Source organism: Canis lupus, chromosome 7 (assembly GCF_003254725.2).
Source record: "Canis lupus dingo isolate Sandy chromosome 7, ASM325472v2, whole genome shotgun sequence".
NCBI classification, from domain to species: domain Eukaryota; kingdom Metazoa; phylum Chordata; class Mammalia; order Carnivora; family Canidae; genus Canis; species Canis lupus.
Window position 1 is genome coordinate 27,367,880 of NC_064249.1, and position 22,778 is coordinate 27,390,657.

The following is a 22,778-nucleotide window of genomic DNA, read 5'->3' on the forward strand; positions in this document are numbered from 1 at the left end:
TATTCTGTTTCATTGATCTATGTGTCTGTTTTTGTGCCAGTACCACACTGTCTTGATGATCACAGCTTTGTAGTACAACTTGAAATCTGCCATTGTGATACCCCCGGCATTAATTTTCCTTTTCAATATTCCCTTGGCTATTTGGGGTCTGATGTCACCACTTCTATCCAACATTATACTGGAATTTAAATGCAATAAGGTAAGAAAAAGAGATAAAAGAAATCCAGATAGAAATTGGAGAAGTAAAGCTATCTTTATTTTTAGACCACATGATTATTTATGTAGAAAGTATTGTGGAATCTACAAAAAAGTTACTAGGATAAATAATTGAACTTCCTTGTATAAGCAGTAAACAATAGGAAATTTAATAATGTTATATACCATTTATAATAACATCCAAAAATATGAAATAGGATAAATCTGACATAAGATGGATAAGAACTATACACACAAAAAAGCTATAAAACATTGCTGAGATCTAAATAAAAGAAGAGATAAACCACGTCATGGGTAGGAAGATTCAACATTGTTGTGACATCATTTCTCCCCATGATAAAATATCCTTAAGAAATTTATTCAATTTTGCTCATTCTGAAAATCTATACTCGCTCCCCTTCACCTGCCTTCTTCCTTATCTCAAGTACCTCCAAACTTGACAATTCAGCATATGATTAAATCTCTAGGCTAAACTTTGAGACCTGAAGGACATTCTCATTAATATAATGTAAGCCAAATAACAAGCAAAAGCACTGGGAATGAAAGCATTTTGAGCAAAGTATAAAAGTGTTGGGGTCTCTGAGCTTCACTGACAGCTCTCGTCCTGGTTGGCTTTACTGTCCTGTCCCATTGGGTCAGGATGGCATTTCTGGCCCCATCCCACTTCCCTGGTCCCATCAGTCGAAACTGGTAAGGGCTGCAAGGACCGAAGAACACCTCCAGGGCCAGCTGGGGATCAGTCAGGAAGAGCCATGGTATGTTAGGCTTGGCTCCTATGAAGGAGCTCAGCTCATCCATGTATGTGATATAATCTGTCTGCAAAGTCTGGCTCTGGCCAAACCTGAGGGAAAAAAAGAACACATTGGAATGAGTATCACAGTTGTAAACCAAGCACTGATTGGTTACTTTCTACCTCAGAAAAGTCATATGTTAGTCAGCAACTCCAAGACTGTCCCACTTCTCTTTTCCACAACATTGACTTTATCGTTTGTTCTTTGGCTATAGATGAGTTGGTTTTTTTTTTTTCTCCTTCTTAATCTCCAAGTTTGATGTTATTTTGGCCTTTTGTCTCTGACCTGGAGTGTACTGCCCCCAGTGTGTCAAGGTGACTGATTAACTGAAATTAACTATTTAACATATGGTTATTCTTTATATGACATTGCTTAGGATCTGCCCCAGTGTTAGATTTTGGAGCATAGTCTCATTTAATTTTAGGAACCCTGAAGAGCAGGCTACCATTTAAGAAATGAGGTAGACTTTGGGGCTTCTCTTTCTTCTTCTTATTCTTACTGGCCTGTAATATAAAGAGCAGTAAGTAGAGTGAGCTGTGTGAATTGCTGGAACATTGGAGTACCCACTTCACAGAGTTGTCCTGTGAACTGGATGAAACTCAGGGGAGGTTTTGTTGAATCTGAAGGTTCCAAGTCTTCTCTTCTCTAGACCCTTCACCAGCAACTACCTGGCAGCACTCAATGAATGATGTGTTAAGAGGAAGAAACTTCCTATACAGCCACCTATTCATCTGAGTGGGATTCATTATCTAGTTATTCTTTCAATAGATTTTAATATATAACTTGAAAAGGATTTACTTATATAAAAGTAATTAAGATAAAAAGTTACACTTACATATCTGGTGTCTAGCCACTTAAATGACTTTCTACAAATCTTATCTATGGTGTACTTGAGGACACATGTTTGAATGAGTCAGAAATGAACATGCTTTTAGGAGAAAATACTAGGGAAAGTGAAATCAGTTTAGTTCTTCATTTGGTTTTCTTGTAACAGTGTTGCTACTGCTCAATTCCTGGCTAGTTGACTTGCTGGCAGACATGTGGCTGATGGAAAGGACTTCTTAGAGACATTTGAGCTGGATAATTCTTTGTTTAGGCCTGTCCTCTGCATTGTAGTATGTTTAGCAATATCTTTAGTTTCTACATATTAGATGTCAATAGTATCCCCTCTACACTTGGGACAATCAAAAATATCTCTGGGCTTTGCTAAATGTCCTCTAGGGGACAAAATCACTCCCATTTGAGAAACTGTACCCTAGAGTGTAATGTGCTCTATACTACAAGTGATGTGTTATGACTGTTATTTTCAATATACTGCTTGATCATAGCAAGTGTTCCAAAAATATGAACTTTGACTACTAAAAATATTTTAATATATATAAATGTTTTCCTACATATAAGGGAAAACTTAGGTTTTGTTTCATTAGTAAGTACAATCTCTTACCATTTGAGTTTCTTTCCCATTTTCTCATCAATATCATCCATCATTTCACTTGTAGTTGGCAAGGTACATGAGTCTAGAAAAGGAATGAAGGCAAGAAATATTAAAAAAATTAAAGTCAGAAATATAATGATAAATGATGAATTTTTCTTAGTATTTATGAACCATGTCCCTGAAAGATTTTTTTTGGTCAAGAAGAGCTGCCTTTTATATCTTTAGTATAACCATTTACAGAAATAAGGACTTGAGAAGTCAATGAACCCTCCTCTATGAATGGCAAAGCTGGCTTGCAATGAGATAGTGACAGCAGAGAAGTTTGTAGCTTCAGATCCCCCAATCTCATATTTCTGTGACATCATGGGGAGCCTAATCCTCAACGTGCCTTAGATACACCTCATAAGTATAGTAGCTTAACAGTTTATTCATATTTCTTATTTGCATCCCCTTATTAAGAATTCTTTCAAGAATTAATATGGTAAAATAGTTCATTCTAAGGTACATGGAAATTAAAAAGTAACAATGGAAGAGAACATGGGTTTTCCAGCATCAGCCAGCAGCTAGAGGGGATATCAAAGGGAATCAGAAAATTTTTAGTGTTTTACAATACCTTATCAGTGGAGGGGGCACCTGATTGCTAATTGTAGCCCTTTTGCCTTTGGAGCAGTGGCAGAAAGCTATTATGACATTCACAGTGCCAAACACTTCCTAGTTATTGGTAGCATCTTAACCTGCCCTTGTAGTACCCTGTGGTCAGTTGTTTGCTAGAATTTTTGTTTACTTTGTTTGATGTTGTGTCCCAAGAGTCAAGATGGAGTGTGGTACGTAGTAGTGCTCAGTAAGTATTTGCTGAGTGACTAAATGATACCTTTTGTTCCGTGTCAATTTCTTGGGTTTATGAACTGTAGCAATTTTTTTGTAAAACCTCAGGTGCTTGGCACTGTTGTGCCTTTAAGGGAAAAACACAATAGAAGTATTTTACAGAAAGCACCCTTATAAAAGTTTTCACAGCAGGGTTTATTTAAATAATGATCTTTTGCGGTACATTTGAAATACCTTATTTATCCAAGACATTTTTAGAAAACATATAGTCTATGATTATAGCATTTTCTTCATTACCTACAGTCTAAGTTTTTATGGGCAGTATGTTAGATGAAGTATACCTATGTTGGCCAAGGTTTTTGAACCCTTGAATATAAAGGCGCTGTAAGTAATAATGATGATCAATATGATTGATGTAAATTAAATCAATATATTTGAGACACTGCCTTTCTTCATGTAATCCTCATAGTCTTGATTTCCTCACAAAAGCACATTTGCAGTCCCTGGAGACCATGGGGTCTGGAGTGGAGGGAGGAGGAGAAGATTTTGAATAGAGTAGAAGCAGCCTGACATTGCTATTCTACAGTTTGACACCAGTAATGTCTCTAGCATTGCCCGCAACATCCACCACCGCCCTTCTAACCTTCACAATGTACTTGACAGTGCCTTTGCCTACTTCTGTCTTTTTCTTTGTTTAAAGCCTTGCAAAGTCCGTCCAATTTCCCTATGAGAAGTCTAAGCTCTTTCACACAGCTCTTAAGGCCCTCCATGCTGTAGTCCCTTTCTTTATTTCTTGCCACCCCTTGCCTCTGTCTTATATTCCTTTACAGAACACCCTAAGACTTCTTCTATTTTTAACAATTCCTCTGGCTCTATTTTAAACTGTGTAAAGTCAAGGAGTGTGTCTTGTTCCCTTTATATTCCTAGCACCTCACACAGTACTTGGCATACAGTAGGTGCTCAATAAATGTTCATTGACTAAATAGATGAAAGACAGAATGGCCCACCTACTTGCAAACACTTTAGCAGCCCAACGAGCCTGCAGGTCAGCTGTGGGGATGGCAGCCCCAAGGGATTGGACAAGGCCAATCACAGCTAAGGTTGGCTTCTCTATTAGTGGGGGGAAGATGCCTTTAAACAAGGTGACTTCACTGTTTCTGCTTTTGATGATGGAGTCATCAAGGAAGGGGTAGGCGTAATCATAGCCCGTTGCAAAGATGATGGAGTCGATGGCCTCAAACATGGTACCATCCTCAAATACAGCTGAGGTCTCTGTAAACTCCTTCACACTGGGCTTGATGGACACAGTGCCACACAGGATGCGGGATGGGAGCTCATCATTGAACACAGGCTCTTTCCTCAGGGGACTGTTCAGAAACAAGAGACAAAGGCTCTTGTAACATACCTCAATTTCAAGAAATATCTGCAATTGTTCATAACACTGGAATCAAATTTGAGGAGTTAAACATTAGCATGAGGACGACTGAGCTCTTCTTTTGTGGCAGTTTTTTTTTTTTTTTCATATTGCTTGCCACCATCCTTTGGAATTTATGTTTGGCCTTTGAAGCTTGAAGATTCCCTTAGGGGTACTTACACTATTTGGAGATTCACCAAATAGATGAAAATAAAACTAATTCCTAGACATAATCAGTAGTTCAGAGAGCAGAATCTGGAACCAGATGTCCCAAGTTGATAATCTACCTCTGTCTCTCACTAGTGGATGCTTCTCTGTATTTGGCTCTTTGTGTGTAAAATGGGAATAGCAATAGACTCTACCTCACATGGTTGTTGTGGGAATTAAATGAACATTACCTGTAAAGCACTTAAAACAGTGCTTGCCACATGCAAGCATCATCATTAAAAGTGAACTATTATTATAAACGAGGTCTTCTACGAGAAAAATCTAATTTGGGGAGTTGTTTTATTACCATATTTGGTTTCCCTTTTTTGGTTGCCAAATTCTAGGAATGATGTGTTTTGTGATGACATTCTTCATTTTGACTTGTTTCCTTTCAGGGATTTTGGAATGTGCTCCATGCATCTCAAATACTCAGGAAGTTTATGATTCTTAGAATCTGTCTATATCTTCCACATCATTCTCTATGTCTATAATTCTGCAACATCTTTCATTTTCTAAGGTGACAAAAAGTAAGTCACAGTAAAACTTATTTTTCTCTCCCTGACCCCCACTAAAGGGAGGAGTAAGAAGGTGTCATCAATATCTTGGGTAGTTGGAACCTTTTCTAAGAGGGAGCTTCATTCTTGGAATGAATGGATTTCCAAATCTATTCAATTGTCTAAAGGGTAAAACCAGAATATGATTTGCAGTTACTCTTATGAGGCAAAAAGTCTTAAACAGCTCAGGCTTTAGAGCTTCTGTTACATTAAACATAATTTTAAATGCATGAAATCAACATTTTTTTTTTCTTTAGGGATGTAGTAGTCTGCCCAACTAGGTAAGATAAATGCTGTGGAATGAGGGTCTGGCTCCTAAATCTGGGATTTGCTATTCTAATTTACAGCTTCTTCTTACTTTTCCTTACATGATTCTCTAAACACAATGAAACATTTTTTTTAAGATTTTATTTTTAAGTAACCTCTAACCAACATGGGGCTTGAACTCACAACACTGAGATCAAGAGTCACATGCTGCTCCTACAATGAAACATTTTTGTTAGCATGGGCCAAGATGAAATTTCTTAGTGAATCCTTCCTTGTCTTACCCACTTCAATATTTTTCTATTAATATACTGATTCTTCTCCCTAGAATGCCTTTCTTCCCCCCCCCCTTTTTTAAGAGAGAGCGAGAGAGCACTTGAGTAGCATGGCGTACAGAAGGAGAGAGAGAGAGAGAGAGAGAGAGAGAGAGAGAATCCATGCCTAGCATGGAGCCTGAGATAGGGCTTGATCTCACCACCCTAAGACCATGACCTAAACTGAAATCAAGAGTCAGATGCTTAACTGGATAAACCACCCAGGCACCCCTAGAATGCCTTTCTACTTAGTAGGTATTGCTACTTAGTAGGTATTGAGTTCTGTCTCTATAGAGAAGTATATTAACAAATTTTAATTTTACAGGCTCCATCAGTTTTTTTTTTTGAGATTTTATTTATTCTTGAGAGAGAGAGAGAGAGAGAGAGAGAGGCAGAGACACAGGCTGACAGAGAAGCAGGCTCCATGCATGGAGCCTGACATGGGACTCGATCCCGGGGTCTCCAGGATTACGCCCTGGGCTGAAGGAGACGCCAAACCGCTGAACCACCTGGCTGCCCCAGGCTACATCAGTTTTGTGAATCTTCATTGTTTTATACATTCCATGTGTCCCCAGACTCTATGATTGAGGAGGTGTGCACTTTCATTTTGAGATTTTCTTTCTGAGGCATGTTAATTAATACTATTTTGTTAATTGCTCCTTAGAAGCCTATTAGAGGGACGCCTGGGTGGCTCAGCATTAAACATCTGCCTTCGGCTCAGGGAGTGACCCTGAAGTCCCAGGTTTGAGTCCCAGATTGGGCTCCCTGCATGGAGCCTGCTTCTTCCTCTGCCTATGTCTCTGCCTCTCTCTCTCTTTCTCTGTCTCTGTGTCTCTCATGCATAAATAAATAAAATCTTTAAAAAAAGAAGCCTATTAAAAAATTTGAGTAATCTCAAATTTTATATCTTATTAATAATATAATAATTATCTTAATATAAGAACCAATATTTGTAAAGCTTTATAGTTTACAAAATGCCTTATATATTTTTTATATTACTGGATATCACAGTAGTCTTAAAGAATAGATATTATTATTGCTATCCCCATTCACCCTTAGCAAGGATGAGATATTCCTCAAAAAGACAATACATGAATTGGCTCAGCTCTCAAAATTCTATGCTATAGCTTATAGCTACCATAAATGAGTCTTGCATAGCAGGGGGATCTAGCTGCTTGCTTCTTTACCACTTTGCATTTTCTCATACACCTTTGCCCACTAGAGTCATTTCAGTAAGATTTTCACACATACATGATCTCCAGGTATACTGTGTCATTTTTTAAAAAGTAGATTCTGATTCTATACTGTATCATCTATGCAGTCCTCTGTTTATTCTCAATAACCTCAGTGAGATGACTAAAGTTAGACCTAGAGAGAAAAATTTCAACTTAAACTAGTGTCCCACTTTTCTGGATAATAGGAGTTACTTGTCGTACCCATTTAAAGGCATCAGGCCGTAGTTCTCATGCTTAAACCATGTGTTCATCTTCTTGACATATAACCAGTCAGAGACAAATGAAGGAAGTATATTTTGGAGAAAGGATGCAAAGCGGGTCACATATACCATGTCCCAAGGATAACCATCATTCCAAACCCGGCTCATGACCCAGGAACCACTTCTGCTGCTGATAATGACCTGGTGGGGAAGGCAACATGGATTTCAATATCACTCTGTAAGAAAGAAGCAGATATAACAAAAATGGACATTTTCTCTGGACATCTCCATACATTTCCCTCAATATCCAGGAAGAAGCATTTTTGATGAGTTGGTTCAAGATGGAAAGTCCATGATTGGAACTAGGTAGAGGCAGAACTACTCTGTTTCTCTACCCCAGAGGGCTAGTGCATAGCTGTTGAAATAATGAGAACCTGACATCTTGGAACAAGAAGGCTGTGTATTCAATTGTGGTAGGTTCAGTCTTCACAGAGTCATAGACATAGATGGTAGGACTGGTAGGGACCAGCCAGTCCAGAGCCTCAGTGGTGGTGGGTGGTGGTAGTTGCTGGGTTAAGTGGGGATATTTAGCTAAATTTCTTCTGGAAATTAGATTGAGAAGATGCCAAAGAGTTAATTCTGTTCTCTGCCTGAAGTTTCCTCTTCCAGTCCTTCTTATACCACCACTCCATGACCTCTGCTAGGCATCCAAACCATGGCAGCTGTCTCAGTCCTGAGAGAAGCCCAGGTACTTATCTATTTTTTATTGCCACTTTTGTGATAACCTAGGGGAGTTTGACTTCAAAAAATTCATTAGGTTTTATTTACATCCATTTAAGAATTTGTTTATTGAGCACATATTTCCTTGGGAGTAAGTTGAGTTTTTCAAGGATTATTGGTCATGGATGATTAAGCTTGGAGTCCTTTGGGCAGTCTTCCTTGACTTTATTCAGGCTAAGTTAGGTTCTTTTTTCATGGTGCTGCCACTGCTACACCTAATATCATTGAAGTTTTATTACTTCCTTTCATGAAGGTGTGTACTTGTCATCTCACCTCCACCCACTGACTGCTCCTGGAAGTCTAGAAGTAGTCTGAGTTATTTCTGTGTTTATTTTTAGTCTGACATCGTTCTGGCATATAACATGTGCCCAGTGGTTATTAAGCACTGGCTATTGAATAGATAAATGATAGCAAGAACCAAATCTTACATGTCTTCAGACCTTCAGAATGATAAGCACTATACCTTTTACAGGGTAGGTGATAAGAAATAGTGTTAAATAAAGGTGGATCCTGACTAACAACAGTTTGTTTAGAGGTGATCAGAAAATAAAATTAAAATAAAAAAGGCACTCATATATACATATATACACATGTACACTTATCTCTGATTCTAGCAGAACATACTTCCTTACTAGCCTGAACCACATTACCTTCACATGCAGAATGTCTCAAATCCTTCTTGATTCAAAGGGCATATGCAACAGGTGGAACCCTTGTAGTATGACATGGCAAACATGAGCCTCAGTGCCTAAGCTGTTGATTTAATAACACAGCTCTATCCTAGGTTTGTTTCATAAGGTATACCTGTGTAGCCAGACGACTGAGCTCAACAGCGATGTCAGATCCTGAATTCCCCAGGCCGATCACAAGGACCCTCTTCCCCCTGAAGGCTTCTGGGTCTTTATAGTCCCTGCTATGGAGGTACTGACCTTGAAACTGGTGTAGGCCTATGGAACATGAGGAGTGGTTTGAGTTGATTTTCAGAAGAAATGATGAAGATTCACTGTTTTCATTTTTTAAAAATTCCTATTATCAGTCTTAATTTTTTAAAAAAAGTTTCCTAGTGGAAATGCACTTATCCTTTTAGTGTTTTTTTGACTCTAAACACCCAAATAAGAACTTACAATGCCTTAGAAAATCTATAGTATGGGAACTTATATTTTGATAGTAATAATAGCTAATATTTATTGAGTACTTAATGTGGGCTAGGACCTCTGCTAAAGAATTTACATGTTTAACCATTTAATCTTGGTAACATCTCTGAACGGCAGATACTAGTATCTCTATTTTAAAAGACAAGGAAATTGAGACAAAGAAATTAAGTGACTTGTCTAAGGTTACATGATAAGGAACGAGTGGAATAAGAGGTTGAATCCAAGTGTTCTAAGGCTACATTCAGAATAAATATACTGACTCTTAACCTTTATGCTTTCAATCATCTATTCTTCCTGAATCTTCTTACTCTTTTAATTATCATGGCCTATGAACAACACACATGGAGATGAGAACTCTAATATTTTACAGTGAACATGTGTTCTGGTTGCAAGGAAAGAAGGAAGGAAAAAAAAGGAAGGTTGCTTATCTATTGTATTTATTTGATATTTAGCGCTTTAGTATAGTAATGGAGTATGCCACTATACACACACAGACACACACACATATACACACACAGAAATTTCTAAAGTTAATTTGCAAAATGTGGCTATAGATGGCATTTAAAACCCTTCCTCTCTATCCTCTACCTGTCTTCATCTGATCTCTGACTTGCAGGTCTTCCATTCTTTTAGCATAAGGGTTCAGAAGGTCAGTTATTACTATATTTCATATATCAGACTCCAATATTTTGTTTTGAAATCTTAAGAATAACTATTATGCACAAACTATGGAAAGACCTAGTTCAACTGTTGATATTTGTGTATAAGGCCCCAGACTATTATATGTTTTCCAAACTTACCAGGAAAAGAATCAGTTGGTAGATTGGGGTATACATGATGTCCTGAACAAATCATTACAGCATCAAAAATAGCAGATTCCTGTTTCCCATCCTTTTCTGAGACAACTTCCCATTGTCCAGTGACTAAGAAGCTGGGAGATTTCTTTATACTAGAAACCAGGGTCTTAAAGAAAACCAGAAAGAAATTCTTTCTATTTACAATTCTATTGGTTTTAATTCTCTCTCAGTGTTTTCATAGAGGAAATAATTGTTATGAGATCACCTGATCATTGAGAAATATATGGGAAGACAGTGATTCTTCAAATCTCCCAAGGAAAATTACTCAGTGGGGCATATTTACTTTTTTGACATCTAGTTAGTAGATTTGGGATAAACTGAATATTCTTGTGAAAGATGCCATGTCATTTGCTTATTGCCACCCTCAACTGACATTCATAGCTTCTTTCTGACTTCATTTTCTATCATTTCCATAAATATGAAAATGTCTCAGGGTTCAATCCTTATTTTTCCTTTGTGATGTACAGATACTCTCCCTTGGAAATATTAGCCACTTCCATAGTATGATTATTATGTAAATATATATTAAATTAAATTAAATGTAATAAATAAAAAATAAATGAAAATTTATTAAATATAATCACAATTCATAATTTTATTATCTTTCTTTATATATATATGCTTTGCATTTAACAGTAATGAATTGAGGTTAAGAATTCTAAACAAATAGAAATTATTGTTATTTACAGAGCCAATGTATCTCTGTTATAACTGCTAAGTCTCCTAATCTAAGGAACTAAGTAGGTGAAAGATGAGAGCAATGACTACTAATCATCCATTTAAATTTTTACTCTCCTCATAACGGCAGAACATCTAAAGAACTTCTTGGCATTGAACCCAAGAAGTCTAAATATGGACTAGAGAATTTAGTATTGTTTTGAAAACATGACAGTATGAGGGTGGAATGTACACTATGATGGTATAGGCTTCTCTTGTATTTTCTATTGTATTCTAAAAGCTCTCAAAAACTAGTGGAGAGCATATTTAGGGGAAAAAATAATTCACAAATACTTTATAATTCAAACCAACATTTGATTGGCAAGCTAACCAAACATTTGGCTCTTATTTCTATACCAGAATACTATACTCTTGCTTCCTCCTCAACCGATAAACATACTGATATCAACAGCACCAGTTACAGGGCCTTTACCTCAAACTGTATATATCTTAAAAGATTCTTCTTTTGAGCAAATATTCTTATGTATTCCTGGAGTTTGCTGTGGTGCATATAGTTGGGATAATCATCGGGATAAGGGAAGTCTGGAAAGCACATCATCTCTTTGGAAGAGTTGGTGAATACAGACTGGTAAATGCTGGCTCTGCCTTCTTCTGCACGGTCCTAGAAAGAATAATAAAGCTTAAAGAGGAAGCCAAAAATGATGTTCCTTTAAGTGAATATTCAATTTTAAGTTGACTGAAACCTTTTTAATGTGTAAAAAAAGAAGATATGAAAACAATTCATAGCTCTCTGTGAGATGTGGGAAAGAAAGTCCTTTGCATAGCACCTGGCACAGAGCTGGGGCCCTATCCGTTAGTTCTCTTACTCGAATTCCCCTTGTGGGTTAGCTCTGTGTTGGTAGTCCATAGAGTTTTCTTTCTTTTTCCAAACACAGCAACTGGTCCTGATGTCATGTTCATGTTAAAAAAACACGACTAGATGGTCTAAAGGAGGTGGCAGGTTTTACTCTACTTGGCTATATTGAATTCAGTGAACAGTTCACTACCAACAGAACCTTCTCTTGAAGTGGCGGGTATATTTATTTGGCATAATCAGACTCAGCTGAGGGCCCTTTTAGATCACAGATTCCTGAGTCCCACAGCCAGAGTTTCTGATTCAGTGTGTCTTGGGTGGGGCCCGAGAATCTGCATTTCCCATGGTTCCAGGCAGTGCTGATGCTGCTGGTACAGGAACCAAGCCTTGAGAGCCACTGCTCTATTATAAATGAACTCTGTGCTTGAGGAGTTCTCTATTCACCAATTAGGGTGCTCACCCCTCACCAGAGACACACGAGAAAGCAGAAACCTCAGAACTTGTATGAAATCTTGTCACTTGATTATGAAGCCACTGTGTCATTGAAAAGTGTCTTCTTTTTGAGAAGTAGTTGAAGGCTAAGTGAAAAACAAACATTTCCTCTGTGCTGTAAGGACAGGATAAAAGTTCACACAATGTGCTGCCTTGAAAATACATTAAAAAAACTGGCAGCCCCTGCTTCCCTCAAACTCAAAGGAGCTTCCATGAAATGTGGGAAAGGGATGGAGGGACATGTTCCTGCTGGATTCAAGGCATCTCTCTCCCTCCAGCCCCATACCAATCTCTGGAAAGGAATGAAAGGCTTGTGTCTGGGGTCGGGGCAGGGGCTGCCTGAGGCCTCAGTGTTTGGCATCAGATTGAAACTAAAAAACTTCCTCTACTCATGGTTGCTGTATTTCTCATAAATAGCCAGGCTCAGAGATTTTTTTTAACTTTCTTAAGCCTAACTTTGAGATTTCTGCTAAGATCAGAAAAAAAATTTCTGACAGCTCGTGGCTGGCAGATTTTCAGGCTTGAGTCTTTCCCATTCACCCACAGTTGTACCTTTTGTTGCTGGGTGAGAATAAGTGGGGAGGAGGTTTCTCAGTTGTTCACTGAAGGGAGGGAGGGCTGAGACTCAGGCAGGGGTCTGGTTAAAAGAATTTAAGATTGCTCTGGGGAACAGAAAGGCTAAGACCTTGGATTACTTCCATTATGACTGAATCTCTGCTCTTTCGCCTCTTGACCCCAGCCAATCATAACAGGAGGAGGAAGAGTATGTACCCTACGGCTCCTTGGAATTTTTCCTAAAGGACTGTTCTACAAACAAAGGAAAACAGATGTATTATATAACGACGGACAATTGTTCCCGAGAGCTCATATTTTCAATATCAGCATGTGGTGTGGTTTGAGTGGGAAGGAGGAAGTTAAGCCTCTGGCTGACGGAGCTTGCCCTAGACCCAGAGATCCAAGCAGCCATGGTCACATTATCATGGCCTGTCTTGGGTTATAACCATGTCCATGTCTCATCTTCCCCACTAGAACATAAGCAACCGGAGGGGGAGGTCAGAGGCTAATTCAAGAATGCTGTGCATGCATGCCAGCAGTCTGCCTTGATCTTCTTTCAGATTCTATCTCTGCTTTTCAATCCCATTTCTACTTGCCCAAATATACCTCCAAGGGCCAGCTCAAAAGTTGCCCTCTATGTCATGCCTTTCCTTGCCTCTTTCTTACCAACTGGAAGTCACCCCTAACTCTACCAAGCTCTGATCATCTCTACTGCCCTAATCTCATATTCATTTATAGTTATTCCAAGACTTGTTTTATCTGATTTTAAAATGCTGGCTGCCTGCTATACCTCTTGTCTGCAGTTATGCCTAACATTGTACCCTCTACATAGTGTACTCCGAATGTATTTGTTGAATTAATATATGAATGAGTGAGTGGAACAAAAGTCCAGATAGTTCTGGTTCCATTGTATCCCCTTTTGTATTGCAGCAGCATCAAAGTCTTTTGAGGACATGAGGCCTTAATATTAGAGTATATAAAAGTTAAAACATGCTCACATTCAGCCTGCTGGTGTTTAAACCTCATTTGGTTTCTATTTTGCAGAAAAAGCACATGGTGAAAAGTTCAGAATTATCAGGTTTCTCTCTTTCAGAATACCTTCTGCCTAACAGGACTTGCAAGATAAAAACTTATGTAACACATTTTTCAAAAATCCATTTCTGAGAAGGGTTTGTATATACCAAGCAACTTTTCCTGGAAAAGAAGAAAGGGGTACAGTGTATGGAGGGGACTGAAATTTAGACTATTTTTATGTGTTTACATACCCATGGGGCCGTGAAGTATATAATTCTGCTTTAACAGTGACCTTATAGGAGTGAGATACCCTGTCTTGTGGATAACCCAGAGTCTGACTTTGCATTTTACTGATCTGTCATCTGTTGCTTCCTTAAATAAAATTTGTGATCTGGCTGCATTGGTTACCTTACAGATCCCTGGATATACTATATTCACTGCCTCCTCTGTGCGTTTCATGCTGGTCACTCTTACCTAGAAACCTCTCCCACCTGGTACTGGCACATTGTTAGTGACTGCCCGTCTATGGGATACCATTCAAGACTACAGTGGGAATGGCACTCTCTGGAGTTCTGTCGTGTAATGTCCTATACTTTCCTTGTCTGAGAACATCCTTCAAGTCTCAGCTAAGTGCTCTCCTTGCAGGAAATTTCCCTTGACCTGCTAATATTTCAGTAGCGCCCCACCCCACTCCTGCTCTCCCTCTTTTAAATCTCAAGACACTTGTTCCTTAAGTTGACAATCACCAAGTGCTATCTCATTGTTGCAATTTTATAACCTCTTATTTGAAATTCTTAGAGCCAGAGATATTTTGGAATTTGTAGATTTTTGAATATTTCTCCATAACTTCCAGTGAGATCTGGGACAGCACCTTATAATTAAATGCAAGAAAATTTCTGCAGTGAAACACAAAATGGGACAAATAAAGATTATAACTAGCTTAATGTCAAATTCAACTCATGTTTCCTGATCATATGACTTCAGGAAAGATTTTGCCATCAAACAAATTTTTGCCTATTTTCCATCAAAAGATCGTGGACCTATGTTATAGTTTACTTCACCAAATGGATTGGAAACTATTTACATAGAGTAATTATGTCACATGTTTTTCATCTCAGTACCTGGCACAAAACTCTGCCAAAATAGATGTTTAAGCAGCATTTAATTGTTGCTGATGAGTCATAGAGAGCCAATTCATGATTTAGGCTAAGGTGGCTACATCTCCCTGAACAAATGTATATAATGAAAATTGAAACCTTAAAAAAAAACAACCTCCCCCAAAACTCTTGATTATTTCCTAATGGAAATGATCTTATATCTCATATGATACATTCAGGATTATAGGACCTCTCACTTAAAAAAAAAGTCTTGAGATGAATACAAATATTCCTAAGTTAGCACTGATATATTCTATTAGAGCAATGTGTTGTTGTGGGTTGGGCAAGCACTGAGACCAAGACAGAATTTGGTTACAAGGCAAATGGTGTGGATATGATGTCTTCATGTCAAATATGTATCATCTACATCCAATCACAATGGTTGGGAAAGTCAAGACAGAAAGAAGTTTCCCCAACCTGGCTTTCTAAATTTAAAAACTGTTTTTATGATAATATTTCCTAATTATATCATTTATCCAACAATAAGGCTGAATGGCAAAGACAGTCATTTTTTCTCTCTGGTTTTGGAACTTGCAGAGTATTTGATAACCACACACACAACACACATGATCATTATTTATCATAACTTTGCAATGTCTTTGCAATACACATCAGTTAATTATAACATCATATCCCATTACAACTGGAAGGCATATTAGAGGAAACCTAATCTCCAACCTTGACATTTGACAAATGAGTATTCAAGGTCCAGAAGGAAAAAAGTGACTTGCCTAAAATTAAACTTTCCAGAAAACCAAAGGTTGGACTATAACTCACACCTTCTGACCTTGGTCTAATTTTCTTTCTTTCTTTCTTTCTTTCTTTCTTTCTTTCTTTCTTTCTTTCTTTCTTTCTTTCTTTCTTTCTTTCTTTCTTTCTTCTTTCTTCTTTCTTTCTTCTTTCTTTCTTTCTTTCTTTTTTCTTTCTTTCTTTCTTTCTTCCCCCACCCCCCTTCTATGTTCCTAGGTTTTCTGCACAATGGGGAACAGAGATAGAATCTTTTTAGTTACATGGAGGAGGCAGTGGTACGTTTTTGTTTTTATTATAAATTACTGACATTGGGATCCTTTACAGCCTCGAGATCTGGGCTCTGTTACACAAGTAACAATGTTTTATGAGCTAGCATGAAATAGTTTTGAGTGAATGGACATTAGCATGATGGGAGAGGTAAAATTTTACTTTCTAGATCTGGAACTTTTGTGACCTACCTCTGAAGTCTGAATAGAACTGATCAGGTTTGATTTACAGAGGACCCATTTCCCTTCTATTGGTATCCCAGTGATATCCCACTCACCGAGAATTTCCACAGGCCTCCGACATCATTGCTTCTCTCAAAGCAGGTGGGCTCCAGCCCCTCTTCCAGGCAGCACCGGATGGAAGCCAATCCACTGACGCCAGCCCCAACAATGGCCACTCTCTTCCCCATGGTTCCCAAGATGGAGTGTCTGGAGAGAGCGAGAGCTTCTTCAGAAAAATGTCCCTGAATACTTGGAATTTTTCAGTAGGAAGAACCAGCCAAGGTTTTTGTGTCAGGATCCTTACCTTAACACAAGAAGACATAGATGCACATTAACAAGTTATGCTCATTTTTTGAACCACTTTTGCTATATACTAAGATGCAAAATCTGGTTTCTTCTCCTGATTATTCAAATGCCCCAAATAGCAGAGTCAGTGAGTGTTGGAGCAGGAAGGACCTTGAAGTTCACCAATCTAATGCTCTCAATCACAAATATAGCAATAGTCATGCCAAGAAGATTAGAAATTACTTCTTTGACATCTCACAGCTAACAAGTAAAGTTGGAACTAGAACTCAAGGCTTCTAAGCAAAATTCACTGTTCCAAATCACTCCTACTCACTTTGAATGCTTGGCTCTAAGGGGTCTTAGTCTTAATGAGCTGCCTTCTTTTCCCCACAGAACCCAGCAGTTCTTTAAATGTAGAAGAAGATGGTGTTTAACAATGTCTTTTGATGTAAAAATTGAGGAAAGGGGAGGAGTTATTAGTCTTAAAGTAAAAATTCCTTTTCCGTTGTATTTATCACGATGTAGAGCTGTGGTAAAACCTGGAAGAGAAGGACTGAATGTGGTAGGGATAGCAAAACAGGGGAGGGGATGGGGAAGCGGAGGAAGAAAGGGACAGGGGAAGGGCAAGAATGAGGTCCCTGGTCCTAGTTTCAAAACATAAAAGTAATTGATACTGTTCACCGAAGCTGTAAGGTGAAACTTCTGGAAGATTAAAGGAACAATGGTTCTTTTATTTATTTTTGCTTTGGAAGTATAGAATATATAAACAAAGGCTGTGCACCTGGGCTGTTTGTTAGGCTAATAGTGAAAAAAACCCATCAATTTTCTGGAAATGTAGGAGGGCATGACATCAGGAGCTGAGCTAACACTTGGAGATGTTGGGTTTGTAAAGCTAGTGAACTCAAAGGACAGAATTGTGAAGCCACTGAATCTTGTCTCCAGCTCCCTCCTACTTCTTCCCACCTTTCCTGCTTCTCCTTCTCCCCCTTCTTTTCTCATACCCTTCCTTTCATTTCTCTGAGTGCTTACCACATGACATTTGTTATAGTAGTCTCTTAGGAATTCAAGATTAAAAGACCCAGTGCTTTCCATCCAGAAGCAGACAGTCTAATGGAGATAGATGATTGATGTTGCAGTGAAAGTTTGATTCAGTGAGTGCAGCACTCAGGCAGGAACCTGAGTCCACCTAAGAGAAGAATAGGAGAGGCTTCAAGAGGAAGTGAGAAGAAAACTGAGTCTTGAAGGAAGAATATATGCCTGCCAAGTAGTCAAGGAGCAAGGAACACATGACAGGCAGAGAGAAAAATATGTGCAAATGCACAGAAAAGTAAGAGAACTTGATAGAGCAAACTACAATTATTTCTATGTTGCTGAGAGATAGGTAGGTAATGGGCATAGCATAAGGTAAATTCAACATGCAAGGCTCAGATTATGAAGGATATTGAAGTGCCACACTCAACAGATTGGATACCATCTTCTAGGTTAACATGATTTGTTCAAGAATTCTGAACAAGGAAGTGACAAGATCAGAAAAGGTCAGATTCATATGGAAGCTAGATAAAATAGATATCTGGCTGGCTGGACAGTTAGATTCACATGGTCAGTGACTAGAATCAGGGGTACCAGGAGGCAATTTTGATAGTCTAGAACAGGTGCCAAATGCTTAAAGTAGAGCAGTGTCAGGGGAATGGAGAATAGAGAGACATAAGAGATATTTAGGAAGTAGATGTTTGGGAACTTGTTGACTGATTACAGACTAGATGCTTCAAAGAAGGTCTTTTCATCTTTGGATTTATGTTGTGATTTACATGCATATCACTATTGAGTTAGTGGAGAGAGCAGTAACCATTCTATTTCACAAAGAAAGGGACTTAGTAGAGGAATTGGGTGTGTGCAACAGACAGAAGGACTGGAGAAGCAGAAACCAGGAGTTTGTTGGCCACATAAGGCCAACAGGCCTTATAAGATTATATGCTAGAGATACATCCAACGTGCAGGAACTGCTGCTGTCACCACTGACACCTCCAGAGGGTTGGTGGGATGTGGAGTTTGGCTGATGTAAACATACCTGTTGGAACATGTTTACAGATCAACACAGTCACAGAAATTCAGCCTCTGTTTCCCTTTGCCTTCTAAGTCCAGATATGTATCTCACTGGAGAACCTAATTGCATTCAAGCCCTAAGTGCAAAGAAGTCTTAGAAATTTAGTTTTTAGCCTTCTAGTCCTTATGATGCAGGAAGGAACCCAAGTGGGGTAGGGATGATGTGCTACGTGTCACAAAGCAGTGTCCATCACAGTGGGTTATGTGGTGTTAAAAGGAAGCCGTTCTCACATTCTTAGAATACCTAAACCTATTCTATTCTTCTCTAATAGTAATACAGTAAATCCTCAGAGATTTATCCTTTTGGTTGTACATTTTGTGGTAATTCTTACTGGACTTCAGATCTCTGTAAAATGAACAAATTGAACTAGATAATTACTAAAGTTCTTTCAATATTCCATGAATCTCTTAACTTAGTAAGCTTCACTAAACTTTTTCAAAAATAGAAAATATAAGCTAAAGATGACACAAATGCATTTAAATTGCTTAAGAGGATCTTTCTTGGTCTATGTATCCAACTGTCAAAATTTTGATTTAATTTGCTGCTGAGAATTGCTTGTTAAATAGGAAGTTTCAGCTAATGGAACTGAGAATATAAGACAGTCAAGAACATGAAGCATGAAAGAGAATCTTTGGAACTGATCTCTTTGGAAAGAGCTGTTGGTATGCTGCGTGTCATTTTCCCATCAAAGAAATGGAATCAAAAGACCTGCTTCTTGAGACAAACATAAGGCAAGGGGCTTACTTTACTGCACCTGGAGAGCAGTTTGGGGGCTCTATGGAATTTTTGTCTACCTGATCTTGCCTGGAAAGTCTGGAGGATGGGATTCCTGCTGCTAACTGTGACAGGGAGTTGCATTTACATTGTGTTTGGCCGGTACTCCTAGAGTTTTTTTTTTTGAGACAAACCATGTGTAAGGGTTTCCTGAAGGCCAGATATGAGCCACCAAGACAGAGATAATATGGGGTCATATTAGGTCCTGTGTAATAGGGCCAGAGAAGTGTCTGCCAGGATAGGGTCCATTCTTCTGGGTCAAGAGAACTACTGGGGAGAGGTCACCATTGTTTGGAGGCCTCTGAAGTATAAGCCAAGACATCCATACAAGTAAGAACTAGTTTTAAACATCTATCTGCCCAGAGACCTGAAGGTCACAATGTTATAATACCAATGAAACTAGATCTCTACCTCCCCTCCCCCTGCCCCCTGCCTGGCCTATTTTTTTAACCTCTCTTTCCCTTCCTTCCTTCTACTCCTTTCCTGGCCTTTCTGAAAGCTTCAGGAATGTCCCTATTGGCATCATGGGGAAGAAGAGTGGAAGCATAGAGTGGTAAAGAAATGCTTCATGTCCCCTTGAGGTTCCCCTGGCAGCAGGTCCAGGTAAAGGTACTAGAGAAAAGATTAGGACTTTAAATGAAGTCCAAGTTTTTGGTTATTACATAGAGACTGAATCTTCCATTTTCTGAATTAAGAGTGTGGTTGTGACTTAACAAGACTGAGGAAATATCTATTATCCAAAAGTGATCAAGAAAGTCATGAGCTTGTGGATCATTCCCTCTAAGTTCCCACAGATTGACTGGATCTTTAGAGACATAAGTGGGGGTACTCTGGGTACTTAATCAGATAAGTGATAATGTCATCAGAGTTACTTGATAGATTAAAGCGGTCGAGACTGAGAAATAAGGGGAGAACATTTTTCAAAGTGCTCTGGAGCTGCCCCTTCAGCTCTGACCCTAGGCATGATGGAGGACCAAGAGGCAGAAATGCACTAAGACCAGGGAGAAGGCATTACCAGGGCTTCTCCACCTTCCCATGAACTGGGAGTCTATCTCCTGATTGGTCCCAGCTCTCCATGTCTTTAAAGTGCCATGCTGTTTTTCTGTATTTCAAACCACTGAGTCTGGCAGCACCCTGAGGTTCACACTAGATTTCCAAGAACTTGATAAAGATCAGATTGAGATTAAGGAACATTTGTAGAATGTTAACAAATATTTAGAAAGTGTTTTCTTTCCATTTCCCCCAACACCCTTGTAAGATAATTATTACCATGATTCTTAATTTACTAATGAAGAGACTGAGCCATTTGACTTAATTAAAACACCAAAACTTTATGACTTTATGGTGTGTTTTTCCCAATATTTTATAAAATGAGTGTAAGGGGAATACTTACTTTAGAAAGCATGGAGAAGATAATATTTCAGAGGATGGTTTGACAAATATTAGTTGAGCACCTACAATGTGCCAGGCATTGTTTGAGGCACTGGGATGAAACAACAACAAAAAGAGGACAGAGTACTGTCTCCTAGAAATACACTGTTCTAATGCAGACTCCAGGATACTGTATGCAAAATGCTTCACACTGTGCCTGGCACCCAGGTAATGACAGGGTGGTATTAGGGTTCACCACTAATAATAACCACTATTGTTTGTGTTGACTGTTTACTCACTGTGTAGCAGGCAGTGAGCTAAGGATTTTAGACACATTATTTCATTTATTTTTGTAAAGATCTGGGAAGTAAAATATATTATGTTTTTCCATTTTACAGAGGAAAAGTTGATATTTAGAGAGGTTAAGCTGCATAAGGTCACAAAGCTTACATGTGATGGGGCTGTGACACGTTGCTGGCTTCCCTTGAGGGAAACAGAGGTAGGGGTAAAGGAATGAATGCACACGGAGTATTTATTAGGTGCCAGGCACTGCAGTAAAACATAAAGATGGGAGTAAGCCACACATATTTCTGCTGCTGATACATTTTTGATTAGACCTGCACAGTAACAGAGGCTTATAAAAAAGTTATTCAAAGTTATATTCAAAGTTATTCAAAAAAAGTTATTCACTTAGAAGGGTGAGCAGTTTACCATGTGGGAAGGGACTGGAGAAAGATTTGCAGTTGCATCAATGTTTGAGTTAGGTGTTGAAGAATGAGGAAAAAAAATGTGGTTGGAAAGAGAGTAAAAGCCCTGTCAGCCCTGGGGACCACAGGAACAATGCACACACCTGTGACAGTGCACAGGGAGGGTGGCCACGCACCTGGGAGAGTGCACAGGAATGCATGCCTCAGAGGGAGGTATGTCCCCTACCTGAAACTTTCAAAGCCTTTTCTCCAGGTAAGGATGTCTCTTTGCAAGGGATCTGAATAACAGTCACACTAAGCGGTGAATGGCAAAGAAAGGGTTGATATGGCAACTCATGAAAGGGGAGTTTGGCTTTTAAGAGACAGCAATATCTTAAACCAAAGGAATATATTTCTAATGGTAGAACTTCCAGCACTAGAGAAAGTCGGTTTTTCATAAGCAAGGTAGCCATGCATTCTTGTTTATTCCACGTAATCTTGGAACTGCTGTCCTGGCATCTTTATTAATAGTGCCTTCTCTCACTCTCAAAAGTGGTCTGGTTTCACTGAAAAAAATGATATGGTCACCTTATTATAAGAGATGCTAGTTCAGATTTCATCCCAGAGGCCCATTGAGCTTCTACAAACACTACTAGCTCTCTTTCTGATGGCTACTTTCTTAGATTAGAGTCTGTTTCCTGAAACTCTCTTACAGTAAATGCAAAATGGTCTTCTGTAAGGCTCAATTTTACTTATTGAGCTGTTCTACTTTATAAGAAGACAAGTCTACCAAGGAGAACCATTTTCCTAAATGATTCAAACAATATTTTTCCTTCATTGTTTCCCCAAGGCTTTGACTCAGAGCAAATGTTTCAAAATGGGCTTGTTTCACAGTGTATTTAGGGTTTGTGTTCATGTTGGTGGTGATACATTCTAAGTAGCTTTTCCCAAAATTCCAGTTTCCACCAGACTTTCCCTTTTCTGAGCTCCTAATCCTTTTCTAGTCAGTTTCACAGCATCCTAAACTATTGTTATTGTTGTTGTTGTTTTTACTGTAAGAAGTATACTTTTTAAAAAATTGATGCATCATTAAAATATAACATTATATTGGTTTCAGATATATGACATGATTTAATATTTTTATATATTACAAAAAGATCACCACAATAAATCTAGTTAATGTCTGTTACCACACATAGTTACAAAAATTTTTTTCTTATAATGAGAACTTTTAAGATTTACTCTCAGCAACTTTCACATATATGATACAGTATTATTAACCAAGGTCACCATGCTGTGTATTACTTTTAGCTTATTTATTTTAT

General features: G+C 38.5%; 1 protein-coding gene across 3 annotated transcripts; it reads right to left on the minus strand.

Moving 5' to 3' along the window:
• Positions 1-260: 260 nt before the first annotated feature.
• LOC112648627 (putative dimethylaniline monooxygenase [N-oxide-forming] 6) lies at positions 261-16,957 on the minus strand. Of its 3 annotated transcripts, none has more exons than XM_025430370.3 (9): positions 16,853-16,957; positions 16,290-16,537; positions 11,397-11,585; positions 10,190-10,352; positions 9,040-9,182; positions 7,457-7,656; positions 4,279-4,634; positions 2,452-2,524; positions 261-1,057 (listed from the first exon to the last, which is right to left on the minus strand). In XM_025430370.3, exons 2-9 carry the CDS (start codon positions 16,419-16,421, stop codon positions 715-717), a joined length of 1,599 nt encoding a protein of 532 aa, XP_025286155.2. In that variant the 5' UTR covers positions 16,422-16,537; positions 16,853-16,957; the 3' UTR covers positions 261-714. The 3 variants fall into 3 exon arrangements, with proteins under 3 accessions (XP_025286155.2, XP_025286156.2, XP_025286157.2); XM_025430371.3 differs by having other exon boundaries at positions 16,290-16,440; positions 16,538-16,928; XM_025430372.3 differs by having other exon boundaries at positions 16,290-16,928.
• Positions 16,958-22,778: the final 5,821 nt, after the last annotated feature.

Bases quoted from the DNA above. Each gene is read 5' to 3' on its own strand.
- LOC112648627 (XM_025430370.3), bottom strand. From the start codon at position 16,421: ATGGGGAAGAGAGTGGCCATTGTTGGGGCTGGCGTCAGTGGATTGGCT. The intron at 9,183-10,189 runs GTAAGTTTGGAA...CATGTTCCATAG, and splicing joins ACCAACTGATTCTTTTCCTG to GCCTACACCAGTTTCAAGGT. The intron at 1,058-2,451 runs GTAAGAGATTGT...TTTTTCCCTCAG, and splicing joins ATGGGAAAGAAACTCAAATG to GTTTGGCCAGAGCCAGACTT.